General features: G+C 44.9%; 1 protein-coding gene across 6 annotated transcripts in view; it reads left to right on the top strand.

The window, feature by feature from the left end:
- Positions 1-17191, top strand: part of KALRN (kalirin RhoGEF kinase) — a 1827638-nt gene that overhangs the window by 1401003 nt on the left and 409444 nt on the right. For all 6 annotated transcript variants that reach the window (XM_069616662.1, XM_069616664.1, XM_069616661.1 and 3 more), the window contains exon 34: positions 1643-1889. In XM_069616662.1, coding sequence (XP_069472763.1) covers positions 1643-1889 — 247 coding nt within the window. The remainder of the gene's footprint in view (positions 1-1642; positions 1890-17191) is intronic.

Genomic DNA, 17191 nt, shown 5'->3' with positions numbered 1-17191 from the left:
GTCAACTCCCATTTGAAATCCCCTTTTGTTTTCTTTTCAACTTTTGGCAAAATATAGTTGTTACATCATGATTTACTAGTAACTGCCATAATATATTTCGCTTAAGCTAATCATGGGGAATTTAATGAAACGGCAGCCGGGTCCACACCATGTTGCATGGCGATGTGGCAATTCTCTGCCATTTATACAAAATGCATAATAGGAACATGCAATTTACTCTCCAAATGCATAATTTTACCCTCCACCAGGTTGCCAAATCTTAAATCCGAACCATGTTAAAAGCAGCCAGGAACGCATTTTAGCTTGCCATTACATTCCCTAAGTCACAGGTCGGTGAAATTTCAAAAGATCGCCTGGAGTTTATCTTCGAAATGACACATAAATAATGCAATATGGCTTGTGGTTGCTGAGCAAAATACCGAAGTTATGATTGTCCTTTTAAATTAATGGGAAATATTCATGTTATGCAAATGTGGGCTCCTTTCTTCCAGCCGTTTGCCATTCTCGTGCTTGAAGTTGGCAGGCTGTCGATCTTAAATGCTTGTTTGGCCTCAGCCACACAGAGATATCCCACTACAGATAAGGAGCTAGGCTGGCCCTGTGATGTCATGAGGACCTGCTGCCATCTGACATCCTGTCCTGTTATCTGTAGTGGACCACCATTTAGATTAAAAAAAAAACTCCTATTGTATTTTTTTACAGAGTTCAGCTTGCCTTGATTGCAGCTCCTCCCACATTCCAGTCATGCACCAGCTTAGGCCCCTTTGCCATTCACAGCAATTAGCCTGCAGGGACAACCGCCGGTCTGGGGACAGTTTGTTTTCAACACCATTATCAGGCCATACTTTATTACAGTTTAAATAGCTGGGGGGGATGTAAAAGCTAGGCTTGCAGTGGGTGGAGTACTTTGTGAAGTCTGCCCAGCAACATGCAAAAGGGTCTGCCTTGGGCCTAAATGAAATCTTCCTGTGGCCTCTTTTCAATATCCAGTATTTTGCATGTGGATCGTAATATACATCACATCTTGTCAACGCAGTCTTTTCCCTGACATCTTTATGTTGGCAGGGGAACATTTTTCTCATGTCTTACTTTCAAACTGCCATTTTATTGTCCATGTTTGCAAATCCTGCTTTTCATGTGAAAGGGGACTTCTGCCACTGTGAATTGAAAGGCAGTTTTTTTATTTTGTAATGACAGATATGCCCTTTTCACTTCCTTGTGTGAGTTTTTTGGGGCCTTGGATTAAACCCCACAATGACCAGGTTTATGGTGCTCATAATACAGACCTCTTGAGGATAAAGGGCTGACAAACATGCATGAGGTGGGGGTGCCTCAATGGGAGGTTTAAGTGGGAAGGAATCATATGTGTCAGTGTTTGAAATGGGTTTCATCTCGATCACATTAAATTGTATTTATATATTTTTGGAAGATTGAATGAAATATATTTTTGGAAGATTGAATGAAATATTGCAGGGCACAGTGACACACCTCCGCTGCTTAGTTAATTTCAAGGAACATTTTGTTTTGCAATGTACATTATGAAAGCAAATGAGAACAATGACACAGGCTGCTGGATTAAGGGTTAGTAGGTGCTCCTTGTGCTTCTAGTTATCCAATTTTCACACATGTCCTTCTCTTGCAGTTATCTGGAGGTTGTGAGTTGACTGTGGTGCTACAAGACTTTATTTCCGGCCATAGCAGCGAGTTGAGCATCCAGGTGGGGCAGACCGTGGAGCTGCTGGAAAGGCCGAGCGAGCGGCCGGGCTGGTGCTTGGTGCGGACAACTGACCGGAGCCCCCCTCTGGAAGGGCTGGTGCCCAGCAGCACCCTTTGTATCTCTCATTCACGCAGCAGTGTGGAAATGGAATGCTTCTTCCCGTCGGGCAAAGGTAGGCCTCCACCTCCAGACTCGGCTCAAGTAGTTGGTCTTCTAGCAGAATGCATTGTATCGAAATATCTTAATATGCCGGATCAGTAGAAGCAGGTCTGGCATTTTTATATAGAAATAATTATTATGATGATGAAGGTATGAGGGAATGTGAAAAGTGCCAGTGGTGTATATTTTCATGCAAGTAGTCGTCTTCCTTCCCTAAAAATGCATAGATTTTGCCATTCATTTAGTAAAGTATTTCAATTTAGAGTGCTCAAGTGGGAGGTCCCTGCATTGTTGTTAATTTCCAAAATAGATTCTCACATACAATTGCCTTAAATATGCATTGAGAAATGTGATTGCCAGTTTACAGAAATTCCAGTGTAAGGGATGTCAAAGTTCAGATAGTGTTTTTTTGAGGAAAGTATTTATAACTTTCTTATTGATAATTTCCATTACACCAGAGACACACAGTTGTGTCGGTACATGCCTGGTAATATGCCACATAGTGCAAAGCATTTGATTTGTGATGCCTGGTTATTCAGAGTAAGTCTGATGCCAGAACTGTCAACACGTTTGACTGGTTCTTTGTTTGGCCTTCTTCAGGGTATTCTACGAGAGCATACTATCTGATATTGAATGACGTTGCTGTGAAGGGTATGTCTTAATGCTAGCCTGATATGGGTAAACTGGCGCATCCTGCTCATGGTTTTTCAGATGCATGCTTCTACTGGTGGTTTCTCTGTTCCTAATGACCAGTTATGGCGACACTTCACAGCTGCACGTTTTATAGTACAATGCTGCTTTTGACTAGCACTCTAAGTGTAAGCAGGTATATGTGTGTGTTTATTTGTATGTATTTAGACCAAACCTAGTGATTTGCACATAAACACTTAAGTTCAAGGCTGCAGACAGAGGAATCTCATTGCTTGGTTAGAGAGACGGATGTAACGTGAACCAGGGGGCTAAGGGGCTGGTTGTGTGATCTAGAATGGGGACAGCACGAACAGATACAAAGATAAAATACAGTTCTGTATAGGTAGGGATGTCACCCAGGGGTGAGTGGGGTATTGCGACTGTAGGTCTCGGAAGACGGTTGTTGATATTTTATAGGTTTTGGGGGTAGCATAAAGAGAGGGAATTATCCAGGTATGTTGTAGGTGGGTCTGCTAGTACATGGATGGATTTAAAGGTCAGTCGAAGGAATTTGAAAAGAGAATGGAGCTCCCGGGAAGTCCAGTTGGGTTGCAATGTAGTTTTTATGGTTGTTACAAAAAATCAGTCAATGCACCATGACTAAAGCATGAATCGGGTATAGGCTGGACTAGAAGTGTCAACGGAGTTGGGTCACATTTCACATTGGAGGGGGGGCGAGGGCTTCGAGAACCTATTGCCCAGTAAATTCCACTCCACTGATTGCTAATGCTATTAGCATTCTTGAGGGGCTGGGATAAAACACCCAAAAACCAAGTTGCCAGAAGACATGGCTTCTGTCTGCGTGACATTTATGCATTGACGGGGACGGGCGCTGGAAGCCGCAGTCGAAGGATGCTATGGTACAGCACCATGGATGCAATGTATGCTCGCGGATGGGGTGCAGTTGTGAAGGGGGTGAGCTGCCCACATCGCACCTGTTATTACATTTATTTTAATGGATGAGGTATGCGCTTAGTCACAAGAGTGATTTTAAGCTCTGGGTCAGTGCCCTCTGATGCTGTAGTGTTTGATATTTTAAATTGATCAACTGATGCCATGAATGCCCTTTTTATTCCCTAGATAGTACAAGAATCTGCCAGATTTTGATGTCCCATCTCTCTGAAACGAACAACATAACACCACGTATCCCTGCAATAAAATCAATTATTTCAAAATATATGGACATCCGTTTGTGCGGTGTATCACACAAATGACAACAACTACCATTATTGCGGTTTATGGTGATGACAAACTATTAGGAACACGCTGTAGAACAAGGTCTTTATATACCGACCAGTGGCCACATTTCATGCCGCCATCGGGCACCACAACCAAGGGCACTGTTTGTTGACTTGGCCCAGCTCACCTGCTTTCTTTCACAGCTTCCTCAAACAGCCTCCATGGTGAGGAATTCGACCATCCGCACGGTGCGTGTGCACTCACCTGGGCTTTTTGAAATTTTATATGAAATTGAATCATGGTAGATCAACCTCGGAAAATGTGTGGGGCTAATCCGCACACATTTTCCTATGCTCACTGCACGACAAATGCATAGACCTGTGTACTCTGGGTGGACACAGCCTACAGGCGCTGTCCTCCCTGTCATATTTAATTGGGATCTGACAGGTGGAGTACACAATGCATCTCAGAAAGTGAAGGGCCAAAACCTTCCTCCTGCCATGGCCAGCCTGATTAACTATCAAAGGCTCGATGGATCCGCCCTGTCCATTTGTTTACCCTCTGCAGATGGTGGCTAACGAGAGTTTACTTCAAACAGGCCCACACGGGGCATAGCTGCAGAGGCTAAAACAAGAGAGACCGGAAACCCCAACAACCTTTGATATGCACTGTCAACTTGAAGCCAGCTCCCGCCCCTCAGTATCATGGGCAGTGACTTGTCATGTCTGGTACATGTGTTTACAGTAGGCAACCCCCACAGGGGGGGATCCCATTCAGAGGATAGGAGTATGTCATTTGATGGATACAAAGTCTGGTCTCAACACATCTTCAAGGGAAACCTGCCACTTTAATCAGGAACCACAGAGAGCTCAAATAACCAGAGAGACCCGTTGATCCACAACGTACAGGAAGATGGGTGGGACTTAGTAGTACATGTTTTCACCCCTTTACCTTTCCTGTTGCAAAGCACTCCGGTTATGACCTCACGCATACAGGAGATTGTTGGTGGGGACCCAGGAAGGGTTAATTAAGGTAGGCTTAGCCTACACACCAATCACGGGTCTCTTAACCCGGCCACTGCACAGCACTCTAGCCTTGCCTGTCACACCAGCAACAAGGCCCTACAGGTAATGAAAATGGAGGATACTCCTGCTCTGAGACTGTTTCCATTTCCATGGAAGCCATTTTGTTTTAACCTTTTTTCAGTGACATGCAACACTGTTAATGACTTCTATGGAATATGTCTAAAATGATAACGTTTGATTCTTAATCCAGAGAAATATCCATGTTCTAATACCCCCACCACGACAATCCCACCCCAAAGTCTGGTCTGGTTTAATTAAAAAAAAATAAACAAATGGTGACCCTCCGGCCCCAAGCCATTAGCTTTGCTGAGAAAGTCATACTGAATAGTCCACATGAATAAAAGCAACTTTACTACAGAATAGAAACTCGACTTACTTGCTATTATCTTGCTAATGTTTACATTGGCAATACACGCAAACATCCATACGCTTAACAGCTCTGAATAACTATTTTAGACAGGAGTAAAATTCCATCCAATATGAATACACAAATTGTCAGAGGTGGTCTGATTCAAAAGACAAAACCATTCTTAGAGGACATTTTACAACTATGCAGTTCACTTAGTGGTCTCTGAAACCATCCTCAAATGTTGCCATCAGAAATAAAATTGGCTTATCATAAAATCGATTCACTTTAAAATGTTGAGCCCCATTAATTTCTATGTTGGACACACAATACAAGAAAGTTTGTTAGTGTTGACTTGTTTACACATATTATTCGAAGGGCTTGGGTTCAGGGTAGAAGCTTTTATTTTGGAAAGCAGAATATCACAATGTGTTAAAGAGTCACCCAAGCATGAGTTTATAAAATAGAAATACAGAAGTACAATGCAAAATAACCTTACCTGTCAGTTGCCAATACTGTCTTATGGGACCATCTATGTGTCGGGGAAGCTGGATCCCTTCGAGGGTGGCCCCAACCCCTTTCTGGGGACATGGAATGCCTATGTAATGCATCCTACCTCGCTCACTTCAAACTCCCCAGTGTTTGTCGGTTATATGGGGATTGAACATTCTAAAGGAGTACAGAGCCTCTTTAAAGTGGATGGCTTGGTTTCTGACCTGTTATTGTCGCTGCCTCTTGAGGAAGACGGGACCAATGGGATCTTCCTGTCCTTCCAAGGAGGAACCTTAATGCCACTGGATGCCAACCGAGGGAGAGAACCAGCTGCAGAGCGAGAGACGCTGGTCTCCCAGAAATCCAGCAATGGGAGATGCTCCAGTGCAGGAGGAGCAGAGAGCCACTGAGTTGGTATGGTGCATGGAGAACCAATGCAGCCCGCAGAAGGTTGCTGCTTGGAGTGCGAGAGCCTCGATCGGACAGGGGCTGCAGAAGAATGAAGCAGAAGCAAATGAAATGCGATGCACCTGCATCTAGCTCTGTTAACGCTGTGGTCCAGAGTAGGAGGAGGCCACATTGAACAGCAGACCTCACACACCCAAGGCAAGGATGTGAACCTGGATGGTCCAGAGAGAGAGCACCTCCAGTACAGAGCTGTGCCGCCATAGGAGGTGTTGAGGCAGCAACCAAGCCCACACTGGGCTGCGAATGTGAATACCCTGCGAGGGGGGTGAGAAAAGTAATAAACCACACTGAAAAATGAGTAGGAGCATGGCCCACACACAGCTGACAACTTGAATACCCCAGCAGGGGGGAACCAGCCGAGCCAGGTTCAAGAAGCCTGATGCAAATTCAGGGCTGAGAAGCTGCATTCCCAGCAGGGGGTGTTACCAGAGCAATCCAACCAAATTGGAAGGGAAAAGCCTGAACATCTAGGGATGAGAAGCACAGCACCTCGGGAGGGGGAGAGAAAAGTAACAAGCTAAACCTGGCTGAGAAGGCCCATCGCCCACACAGGGCTAACGTTCTGAAGACCCAAGGAGGGGGAGTGAAATTCAATTAACCAAGCGGGGCTGAGCAGGCCCGTATTGCACGTCGGGTTAAGAAAACGACTACACTGTAAGGGGGTGAATGAGGAGAAACGCATCACAGAAGAACAGACTTGGAGCCTACCTGAGGCTGTTTGTGAACAAACCAAGAGGAGCCACGAGTGAACTTTGTTGTTTTGGTATGTACCAACTTATCCAGGTCAAGAGAACTCATCCCATGAGAAGGGATAAAACGAAGACTATATGGCCTACCTGGCAAGACCATTATATGAACCAAGGAATCATTGAGAGACCTTTTTTTTCCATTTTGGGGGAATTTTCCATGAGGTCAAGAGCTGGAAGAGACGGTGAGCGCTCTTTGGTGTGGGATCCATAAACCAGCCACCAGTAAAAGAGAGTAAGCCCAAGCTTAGATTTTTTCTTGTTTCTTTTTTTTTTTTTTTTTAGGACAGATGGGTTAGTGTAGTTTTGGACAGAGGATTGAGTTTTTGTGTCACATCCTGACAAGCACCCATTTGTTATTTTCTAGCATAGGGAGTCCGTCGTAGAGATAGGGACTACAGCGGGTTGATTTCTTTAATGAATATATGTCCTGGTGCCTCTCTCCAATAATTTAACCTCTTCTTAAAAGTACTAGTCCAGCAGATTGAGCTGAATCCAATATATAACCAGTGCTTAGCACTTTTTTTCTTCGTATTTCCGGGGCTCCCGCAGCTGTCTCCATGTGTCCCTTTTAATGGCCTAGTCACTGATTGTTTTACAGAAAGCAGACACTTGCATTCCTGGTCTCAGAAGCAGAGACCTGCATACACATACGTCTTGGGTTTAACCAGAGTTCAAACTATTTTAAACATTTAGGGGCTACATGTAAAAAAGGAAAAAAATCTCTACTTTTTGCTGGTAATGACCGATTTAACTGAATCTATCAGATACCTTGTAAGTTATCAATCATCGCCTTGCAGAATACCGAAATGTAATGTGTATACATCTGCATGAGCTCCATGAAACATGGCATGCAACAACTTTTTGATTTAGCTAATATTGTGTTTTGAAGACACTTATTCATGTTGTGTTAACATTAGTGTATATATTTAAATGTAGTCATTCAAAATGCACATTGATCAAATAGAACACTTTTTATTTAATAAATAGTTTTTACAGCACACTTCCTTTTACATGTTTCTGTTCGCTGTAGCACTTGTGGTTTCCTCCAGGGAGAATATTTTAATAATACCCCTCACGGTACCTACCAGGTGGTAACAACTCTGACCCTCATTAACTTGGACCGGGGTACGTTAGTACCTTGTACAAACCCTCGAAGTGTGGTTTTAGTGCTGAACTATTATTTATATTCATGGTAATGTTTCCTTGTTGGTGGTGATATTGTCCTTGTGCTCTAAGTGAAATAAAATGCCTGTCGGTTGTCTTTTATGTCTGGAAAGTGGCACATGAGCCGAAATCCGTCCTGGGCTAAAGCACCCCCATGGGATTTTCTGATTAAAACGTGTATGCTTGGTTTAGCCATGAACAATGTCTGTTTAATCAATGCCACTAAATCCCTTCAGTCCCCTCTCTAGCTCTAATGGGACAGTGTGGATTTGCTTTCACCATGCCTCGCGGCTGCATTATTCTGGTCGCGGAGGTGGGTTAGAAGTGAACCAACGAGGTTATAGCATAATCCTCTGAACCCGCCATAAAATAATGTTCTGTATGATTTCGCGCACAGGGGGAATGCATCTTTTATGAGCAATATTACTATTCGGCAATCGGCATGCAGGTGGGAATGCATCTCGTAGTAATGTTATTTACTATTTGTCATGCAGGGGGGAATGCATATCTTTAGTAATGTTGTTTACTATTTGGCATGCAGGGGTAATGCATCTCCTAGTATAATGTTATTTACTATTAGGCATGCAGGGGGGGAATGTATCTCCTAGTAATGTTATTACTATTCGGCATGCAGGGGGGAATGCATCTTCTAGTAATGTTATTTACTATTGGGCATGCAGGGGGAATGCATCTCCTAGTAAAGTTATTTACTATTGGGCATGCAGGGGGAATGCATCTCCTAGTAATGTTATTACTATTCGGCATGCAGGGGGGAATGCATCTCCTAGTAAAGTTATTTTATATTGGGCATGCAGGGGGAATGCATCTCCTAGTAAAGTTATTTACTATTGGGCATGCAGGGGGAATGCATCTCCTAGTAATGTTATTTACTGTTCGGCATGCAGGGGGGAATGCATCTCCTAGTAATGTTATTACTATTTGGCATGCAGGGGGGAATGCATCTCCTAGTAATGTTATTTACTATTCAGCATGCAGGGGGGAATGCATCTCCTAGTAATGTTATTTACTATTTGGCGTGCAGGGAGGGAATGCATCTCCTAGTAATGTCATTTACTATTTGGCGTGCAGGGGGGAATGCATCTCCTAGTAATGTCATTTACTATTTGGCGTGCAGGGGGGAATGCATCTCCTAGTAATGTCATTTACTATTTAGCATGCAGGGGTAATGCATCTCCTAGTATTGTTATTACTATTTGGCGTGCAGGGGGGGAATGCATCTCCTAATAATGTCATTTACTATTTGGCGTGCAGGGGGGGAATGCATCTCCTAGTAATGTCATTTACTATTTGGCGTGCAGGGGGGGATACATCTCCTAGTAATGTCATTTACTATTTGGCGTGCAGGGGGGAATGCATCTCCTAGGAATGTCATTTACTATTTGGCGTGCAGGGGGGAATGCATCTCCTAGTAATGTCATTTACTATTTGGCGTGCAGGGGGGAATGCATCTCCTAGTAATGTCATTTACTATTTGGCGTGCAAGGGGGAATGCATCTCCTAGTAATGTTATTTACTATTTGGCGTGCAGGGGGGAATGCATCTCCTAGTAATGTTATTAATATTCGCCGTTCAGGGGGGAATGCATGTCCTAGTAATGTTATTTACTATTAGGCATGCAGGGGGGAATACATCTCCTAGTAATGTTATTAATATTCGCCGTGCAGGGGGGAATGCATCTCCTAGTAATGTTATTTACTATTTGGCGTGCAGGGGGGAATGCATCTCCTAGTAATGTTATTTACTATTTGGCGTGCAGGGGGGAATGCATCTCCTAGTAATGTCATTTACTATTTAGCGTGCAGGGGTAATGCATCTCCTAGTAATGTTATTTACTATTTAGCATGCAGGGGTAATGCATCTCCTAGTATTGTTATTACTATTTGGCGTGCAGGGGGGAATGCATCTCCTAGTAATGTCATTTACTATTTGGCGTGCAGGGGGGAATGCATCTCCTAGTAATGTCATTTACTATTTGGCGTGCAGGGGGGAATGCATCTCCTAGTAATGTTATTACTATCCGGCTTGCAGAGGGGGGGATTCTGTGGTTGACGGTTGGCATTCAGGTGCAGTTGTCATACCCAAGGCTAAAGCCAACTAGTATCCCTTTGCGAGAGGTGCGTTCAGCAGAATGAAATGTAGCTTTCGTCCAATTGGGGGCGCAAGAGCATCACATTGTAGAAAACCAGTTCGCCTCTGCTGCCATTTCCCGAAGGCTCCATCTGCTACGTGAAGAGATAAAATAGGGTTTCACGATCAACAGTCACTTCGTCTAGCTGATATAATGTGCTCATTTTAAAGTGTCATGGTATTGTGCACTCAGGCCTCCTGAATCTTGGATCTGGCGCCTCAGAACAATACACGTTCTATTGGCCTAATTAAGCGCGCTTGCTCTGTAACTATGAGTGCAACCAGGTAATGCAATCACTGTGTCTTTGTGCAGTGAATCTGCAATACTGCGTTTCTGGTTTCTTTAATTCACAAGAGGCCCCGCCCTCACCCACAATGTACGCTCTCTTTCCCCCGCCCCTCCTGCCCCCCCCCCCCCCGACTATGGAGGGAGATTGCTGAATTAAAATGCCTCACGGGTAAAGCACCTCCATGGAAACATGGTTTTTTACCAGGTAATTTTCTGAAATGATCATGATTCCGTCGCCTAGACTTGACAGTTGAAATAGAAGAGGGACTTAATCTTCTCGTTCAACCCGATGTTTATTAAGGCATGACCGTTCCGGCGATGGTTGAATTGTCACGCAAAATACTAATTAACAATCGGTGTTTTAGTTCTCTGGTGTTTGCTCAGTTCCCAAAGTACTTCGAGGATCAGTTTCTTACATAGTACACGATGTCGACCCTCTTAGTGGTCTTCATTTGTTTTAGACTTAGTCTGTTTTGCCCCACCAGACAGCATTGAAGCCCTCAGCTGTTTGCTCGAGGCGCTATGTGGTCTTCTTTTCAAGCCTCTCAACGTTCGGAGATTTTCTTATTCTCCTATGGGATGTTGTGCCCCATTTTCCTCCCGTTCTGCGGGTCAGCTGTTAAATGGGGAGGGGGGGGCGAGGGCGCTCAACATGCTATTTAAGTGCCTAGAGAGTGTATAGTAATGCATCCTAGAGTGGGGTCTTGGTGCTAGGAGAAGCTAAGCTGTGACATACAGGAAGGGATATGCGTGACAAGGTTGAGATCCGGGTGGGTACATTGGGTGCCCTTCTAAGTTGTAGACTTGCTTCGAGTGACGTGCCAAAGAGTGAATGCTTGGGCTGACCAGGCCCGGCCACTTTTCCTGATCACCCAGGTTTTGGGTGTTGATTTTGTTTGATGATCAGAGATTTTGGTAGAAGTTGCTTTAGCATTTCTCTGGGATAAAGTCTGCTCCAGTGTCGTGGGCCTGCTGCACAGGGTGTTGAACTTGGTTTGCTGTTGAATGGGAAGGCAATGGAGTGATGGATCGGTGACGAGACATGGTTGTGGCGCTGTAGGGTGTGCAGCCCCATTCTGGACTAGTTGCAGCCTGGGGATTTGAGACGGGGGGGGGTGAACCTAGGTCAATGCCTCTCTTTGCAGTGATTGATACAGGATGAGATGAAGGCGTTAGTGTGATTTGGTGAGAAAAGCTCTATTTGGTGAAGTGATCTCAGGGAGAAGGGAGGGGTGGACAAGTCACGTGATACGAGCATCAAAGGTGAGCTCCGAGTCAATGAGAATTCCCGAATTTTTGAACCGGTCGAAGGGTTTGTAGCTTTGTTTTTGGAAACTACACAAGTGATCCCGAATTGATGGAAATTATCTTGGCGGGTTTGGATATGAATTTCTTGGCATTCATCTAGTCTGTAGGGAAGTTGGGGCCGAATGGTTGGGGTCATCCCAGAGTCCTAAGAGGCATTTGTCTTCCACGAGGTAAATGTTGAAGTCAAGTGATTGGACGGAGCATTGCATTGTTTTCCTCAGGGTGGGGCTGCTTCTTCAGATTTCTAAAGCAGGCAGTATGGCAATTGCGTGCTGTTTGAAATGAAGGATTTGGTACAGCACGCACTATGTTACGGAATCTGCATGGTACAAGTGACCTAGAAGTACTGCGTGGCCAATAATGTTAAAAGCGGCTGAGAAAGATTAAGGTGCAGGGAGCGATTGTGTCAGATATTCTGTTGCCACTGGGAGGGGGAATTGTGTTCCTTTGCCAAGACGGAAGTCGTTGTGTTTATGGTTAAGTTGGTTGTTACTTTCTGTGAGTAGTTGGAGTTGGTTGATTACAGCTCTTAGTAGCAGTTTGCCTGGAAAAGGATTGGCCAGAGGTTTCCTCTATCTAGTGGCTCAATGGGGGCTTTTAATCTCGTTTCTTGACCTTTTGTGAAACGCTGCCTGTGAGGAGGTCGGTACTGATTGCATGGCCCCACCGGCATGAATGGGCCAGGATGTTTGTGTTCAATGGGCAAAGGTCTTCACGCAAGTCTATAGGTTTGCAGGTGTTTCGAAGGCTTGCAAATGTCTCCCCATTTACAATGTGAAGGACGATGGGATGTGTGAGGGGGGAGGTGATTCGTAGTGTGAAATGATGGTGCCCGAGTCTGCTGTTAGCAAAGATGACATTTTGGATTTTTGTGGAGGAAGACTGCTAAGCTGTTGAAAAGCTTTCAGCCACCTCTATCAAGCGATAACATCAAACATAGACCAGCCAGTGTTATTTCAAAGCAGCTTTCTGAGGCTTAATTGCAGCTGACGACATGCTACTGGCTTAATAGAAATGCCTTTACAAATTACAAATTGTGCCTTCAGCCATTTGATTTATATCTGTTCCTTGCACTGAGGTCCTATTGGAAGCAAGCCCAGAGGGAAGGGAGGGAGAGAGGGGGAGATAGAGGGAGAGAGAGAGATTGATTGATTTTGACATTTGTCAGGCACTGCTATCATATTCCCAGATATCACTATTTTCCAGCTGTGGTTGTTTTGTGGCAGTACCGGCCAAAGCCCCACCCTACTTCTACATAAAAGGCAAAACTGTTATCTTTGCCAATGCTTGTTTCAATATCATGTTGCTGAAATGAGTGCACTCTGATAGATGCCGGCTCACACAACTGTGCATCGCTGAACACGGATGACGCTGCTGCACAGTATGGGGCGGAACCCCCTTCCCTGACCTCACCTGTTGATGAAAGAAAAGGAGTGGTCACTTCCAAAGAATCGCCTTCCTAGACCAACTTGACCGTGTAATTTCGTTTACGATGCCGATAGTTGGCATCTATTTTGGAAAGTGCTATAGTGATTGAATTTTACTCCCAGGCAGACAGGTGGAATTGGTTGTATACGGTCTTGGGTCACAGCTCAGGGCAGTCCCATTGAGGACAATAACTCTTGGCATGTGGGCCCTGGAAATGACTAAACCAGACCATGGTTGTATCTTCGGGTTCCCTTGGGACCTGCCATCCGTCTGCATGTGCTCCCAGCCCTTCATGCTGACTACTCGTGAAGCTCCTCTATGGCAGGATCGGATCCGATGCATGCTCTGAAAAGGGTTTCCTTTATGGTTAAAGGTTTAGCAAAGAGCACCGGCTCAGAGGACAGACTTCACGGGTTTTGCAGAACCTAGCCACTGGCAGAGCTCTCAAGTTTCCCGAGGACATGTGTGGAAAGTCCATTAGGTCCTGTTTGTTTCCCCTCGGGTTCTGGAACTTGTAGATAACCTACGATTGGCCCAGACAGTCGAGGTTTTATAGACTTTCTCAGGGGGACAGCAGGAGAACTCTGCGATTTCTAGGAAAAGGTTTTGTGATGAACAGGAAGTAATCCTGTTAGGAAATCAGTAGGATTCACAAGAAGAGGGTAGGCACTAGTCCTGTCCAGGGGCACTTTTCCTAAGCTATTATTTTCGCTTGTGTTGGTGTCATGAAAGCACATGCATGTAGATGTATTTTGTATAAACTCTTAAGGCACGACAGACCCCCACTTTGCTCCTGCCACAAACACTGTACGCACCACATGGTATATTTCGATTTTTCGCGGGTTTTGTAAGCGCTGCGTATTACCAGACGGCTTCAGGGCGCTATAGACCTGACTCTGGTCAGTGGCAGAGTAGATTGGGCGGAAGAGCATTCTAACCCTTGGCTGCTAGGAAATAAGCGCTTTATGGGATAATGAATGCGAATATTATTATTATTATTATTAATGCATAGCCATTTAAACAAAATAAAATCTGCTCCATTATGTTACATGACGTGTGCTGGAAAAGGCCACTAGGTGGCGATAAATACAAACACATGAAGCCCAGCACAGTTACACCGTAAATAATTGTAATCTTTGCAGTGGCGTAACCACCGAGTGGCAGCAGACGTGTTTGGTTATTGAAGACTGCAGCCAAAAATATAACTTCGCAAGTTAGCCATAATGAAAGCATGCTCCGTCTGCAGACTCTGGTGGTGTTGTGGTGATTTTCTTTATTTTTTTCGTTATTTCTATCACCTATTCCGCTGTCGGCTGTATGTGCAGTGCAACAGGCATCGTTCTTGACCCTTTCTCAGCCGTTTGGGCCGAGCCCGTGGCTTTTAAAGTTGAAAGATGGCGCTGCTGGCAACGTGGCTTCTTGAACAGCACAAACATCCAGTCCACGTTGACGTCAGTGAAGGTGATGGCTTATTTAAAAAGTGTAATTCTTGAAACGGCAGGAAGAGCTGGAGCTGCCCAACAGCACCCCAAGTGTGAGGCCTACGTTGTTTGATGCGAGTGACTGGGAGCGTAGCGCTTCTTCTTCTTACTGATAGATTTTTATCCATCAGCTGTGATTTTTGGATACCGAGGCTTGAGCCTCATTACTCCATCTTCCCGGGTTGGGTATGTAGTCGTGGGTTTGTAGTCTTCTTGGTCAGTGTGGTCTTGTCACAGCAGTGCTGGTTTCACAGGGTCTTCGCAGTGATGGGCCGCGGGGAGCGGTCGAAGGGGGTTGGTAGTGGTGGCAGTGAGTCTTCTGATCAGAGGGTTCGGGTTCTGATTCAGTCCTTGGCAGAAGTTCTTACTCAGCTTCGCTAGATGTTCGTCCAACATCTCAATGTCCAGGTCTCTGTGTAGGTCTGCTATGCTTGTGAAGATTGGAGCTCCAGACGATATCTGCAGGGCCTTGTTCTGGACTATCTGAAGACTCTTGCGGTGTCGCTCATGGCAGGTCATCCATGCTGGGGAGGCATACGTCAGGGTTGGTCTGATGATCGCTCTGTAGACGTTGTTTGTCCAGAGGGACATGGACTTGGTCTTCAGGAGTGGGTACAGCGCTGCCATCGTTCCTGTTGCCTGGAGCGTAGAGTGACCAGATTTTCTTTTTAAATTGGGATAGGTCAAAGAGATAGAGGTAGGACTAAAGTAAATACAAATACAACTTTAGTCCTACTTCTATGTTGCTGGCCTGATGCGGGGGCGTGGAGGGGGTGTGCTCACAGGCACACTCCTCTCATTGGAGGAGAGCGCCTGGGAGGGGGAGGAAATGCGGACGTGAAAAGAATTTCACATCCCCATTCGCGCAGGAAGAGTTGCGCCGGGACCAAATTTCGGAATTTCGAAATCGGGTCACGGCAAAACCCGGATGGGGTTTATAAAATAAAAATAAAAACTCCTGGGACGGAGGATGATTTCTCAAGAAGACCGGGACGTCTAGTCACCCTATGGGAGCGCCAAGATGTTTTGTCTTCATTATTTTGTTTCTGATTAGGCACCAATCCGTTGTCCCCGAACACTGCACCCCAGTAGTAAACTGTGCTGCAAAACCGAAGAGCCTCCAGAAGGTTGGGGTTGATAAAATGAAACGGGAGACCACCGCCAGCCTTGGACTGGCCTATAGCGCAATGCCTGAAGTGCAGGCCCAACATGCTAGTGTGGGCAGCTATTTGCCCACAGTCGGCCACTGTGATGTAAGTTACTCACTGTGCAGCTAGTTTTGGTAATTGTTACTGAACAAATGTTCTTTGAAATGCATAACTTGCAACATATTCTACCAAAAAACTCTTTGGGTTCTAGCCAGCCCCTCACAAAAGAAACAAATTGCCATTTGCGACTCAGGGCCACTTTTTCATTGGTGCCTAAGCCAACTTTATATCCCAGTCTGACCCTCAATAACACCCTTCAGAGGAAAAAGGTGGGTAGATAGCGGAAACTGGGGTCCACATGCCTTTGCAGTGCTCTTTAGTGGGCAAAGAAAAAGGCCTTCATTTAATTGGCCGATTGCTAATAAGATACGGTAGGGCACCAGCATCAGTGCCTAGAATTGTTTTTAACACCGGTTTCAATTGTATGCTGCACTGTAATTCTGAAGTTTAACTGTTCAGCCGGTCCATCATGTGGCGGATCAGAAGGGGGGGCCCGGATTCTGACTTTCCATCTCACTGGTACTTTTTATTACCAAAATCAGGATCGGCCCACTGTCCTAACTAACCTATTCTAACTCAGCCTCTATTATAACAACAAAAGCACAGGAGAATGACTCCCTCCTCCTGTGAGCTGGTTCTTCACCAAGTTTACATTAAGGTAGTTTTAAGTAGTTCTTGTTAACCGCTTTTATTAAGTCACACAATTCTACTACTGGGATTTTCAAAGTTTCAATAGTCTTTCTTTTCTTTACTCGTTTGTTCCTTCTTGTATTTCTCTTCTTACTAGTTTGATATTTTTCCTTTTATAGGATAACTTTGTCCAACAGTTAGATCGTATCCCTTAACTTTGTGAGTTCTTAATGTTTACTTCAGTCTTTTTCATTTTGGCATTGGCCCTTGTTTCCTATTTCAGTCTGGTCTCTCAAGTTGTCCCTCTCACAGTATCTCCTATTGGGTAACTTCTCATGGTTGTCTACTTGCTCCTGGATTATAAATCTTTCTAGTAAGGATTATCATTCCACATTAGTATCTTATCTCGACTGGGACGAGTATGAGCGTTCCAGTAATTATTCTTTTTCTCGTCCTGTAATATCTGATCTGGACTGAGACAAGTATGAGCGTTCCAGTAATGATTCTCTTTAGTCCCCCTCCCTGGTCTCCTGCTTTTCCCGTTACCGCCTATGCTCGAGAACAACGTCACTGGGGCTTTCAACGACGTGGTACTTTCTTCTGCAGTAGTCAGTTGGTCTCTCATCCTTGCGGTTTCATACAGTTTTGGC

The sequence above is a fragment of the Ambystoma mexicanum genome, chromosome 9 (genome assembly GCF_040938575.1).
Source record: "Ambystoma mexicanum isolate Mex_15411 chromosome 9, UKY_AmexF1_1, whole genome shotgun sequence".
Taxonomy (NCBI): domain Eukaryota; kingdom Metazoa; phylum Chordata; class Amphibia; order Caudata; family Ambystomatidae; genus Ambystoma; species Ambystoma mexicanum.
This window is presented reverse-complemented; position numbering and strand designations above follow the sequence as displayed.